We start from the raw sequence: 1,754 nt of genomic DNA on the forward strand, positions 1-1,754 counted from the left end.
GTAGGCCAATGACGTGCTTGCCCTCCTGTAGCTGGCTCTCTGTGAACTCCCTCTTGTGCTCCTGGGCCTTCTTCATAAACCAGTTGGGGTCACCACGGTAGTGCCCGTCGTTCTTGGTCACTGCCAAGCTGCCCAAAGCCATGAGGGTCCTCTGCACGGCTGCCATGTCTTTGCCTTCAAAGAGGTCCACAGTCTGGAACATGTCCGTTTTGGTGACCCCGTCCGTAGTCCTCGGCCGCCTTCAGGAACTGAGCCACCTGCTCCATCTGTTTGAAGACCGTGGAGGGTGGGGTCTCTGGCACCTTCACGGGCTTGGAGCCAGGATGGAGGCTGCTCACCAGCTTGCTCAGAACCACGCCGTTCTTCAGCCAGACCTGGAAGCCCAGGCGCCCACGGTCCGGGCGGCCCACGTCCGGGCCACACTGCATCACAATCCACTCCACCAGCTGCTCCTCCAGGTCCTTGTCGTACTTCTTCTCGATTTTGGACTGCACCTCGCGGCTCATGCCATAGGAAGGACCTTTGTTGGCCATGCTGGAGAGAGGGGCTCCTAGAGGAACTCAGTCCGTGGGTTGGTCTCAGTGTCTGGGGCTTGGACAGACAGGCCACAACACTCGTTTATTGTCTCACAGTTCTGGCATGCTCCTTCTGAAGGCTCCAGGAGGCGGGGGCAGTAATCCATCCTTACCTCTCCTGGTTTCCGGTGGTTGCAGAAACCCTTGGCATTTCTTGGCCTATATCAGCCTTACTCCAATCTCTGCCTCCAACATCATGTGGTCTTCTTCCCTGTATTCTATCTCTGTGTCTAAATGTGACTCTTTCTATTGGGACACCAGTCATTAAGGCCCACCCTATCCCAATATGGCATCATCGACAAAGACCCTATTTCTAAATAAGGCCACATTCACATGAACCAGCGGTTAGGGATTCAACACATCTTTGGGAGAGGACACAATTCAGCCTCCAACACAGAACATAAGACGTTGATCCTCTGAGACTTTACTTGCCAGGACCCCTTTGGCCCAGCTTACCCCACTGAAGCCCTTAAGGGCCTCTCTCTTCCCCTTGCCACTCCTTTTTTCAGACCTACTCATGCCCTAGCCTCTTAGGACCTAAGCACCTAAGATCTGAAGGACATGCTAAGTTGGAAAGTCTATGTTTTCTTCTACCCTCCTTGGCCACCAGAGCCCACTGAGCTGAGTGTTCCCTAAACAAAGAACTTCCATTGATGGAAACCATGCCCCCTTTGAAGCCAAAGCAAATGACTCCCATTTCTTTCTTTTAAAATTTGTTTTTCATTTCATTTCTTGCTAGTCAGAGTTGACTAGAGAAACAAATTCATAGACACTTATATGTGTATAAGAAAGAGGCTTATATAAAAGAGAAATTGTATATTGAGAAAACATCCCCCGCCCAAAAAAAATCCCAGCCCAGTCTCAATCAATAAGTCCAATATCAGCCTATATGTCTGAGATCAGTCTGTTAACTCCTTTTCAGACTCATGCAACACATGCAATGACGCTGAGTACAGGAAGATCACAGGCCAGTGGGTGGAAAGTCTTGTGGATCCAGTGGCAGTGGAAGCATTTTAGCACTGGTGTGGGTCTCCATGTTGCTCCTCCACCTCCAAGACGGGCTGCCATCAACATAGATCCATGTACCTTGTCAATAGGAATGTGTAGCTGAGAAACAAAGCGGAGAGAGCATGTGTGTCTGGCCTCCAGTGAGCTATTTATCTCCAGTTTGCCTGCAAA

The 1,754-nt window shown here is 50.5% G+C and overlaps 1 protein-coding gene across 1 annotated transcript in view; it reads right to left on the reverse strand.

Annotated features, from left to right (window-relative positions):
- The window catches only part of TAGLN (transgelin), an 8,205-nt gene extending 7,652 nt beyond the window's left edge, over window positions 1-553 (reverse strand). The window contains 2 exon segments of the mRNA XM_013006004.3: window positions 7-223; window positions 225-553. Of these exon segments, the coding sequence (XP_012861458.1) occupies window positions 7-223; window positions 225-533 (526 nt within the window). The 5' untranslated portion in view covers window positions 534-553.
- Window positions 554-1,754: the final 1,201 nt, after the last annotated feature.

The sequence above is a fragment of the Echinops telfairi genome, unplaced genomic scaffold (assembly GCF_000313985.2).
Source record: "Echinops telfairi isolate 266 unplaced genomic scaffold, ASM31398v2 ScPeMD7_7;HRSCAF=31, whole genome shotgun sequence".
NCBI lineage: Eukaryota > Metazoa > Chordata > Mammalia > Afrosoricida > Tenrecidae > Echinops > Echinops telfairi.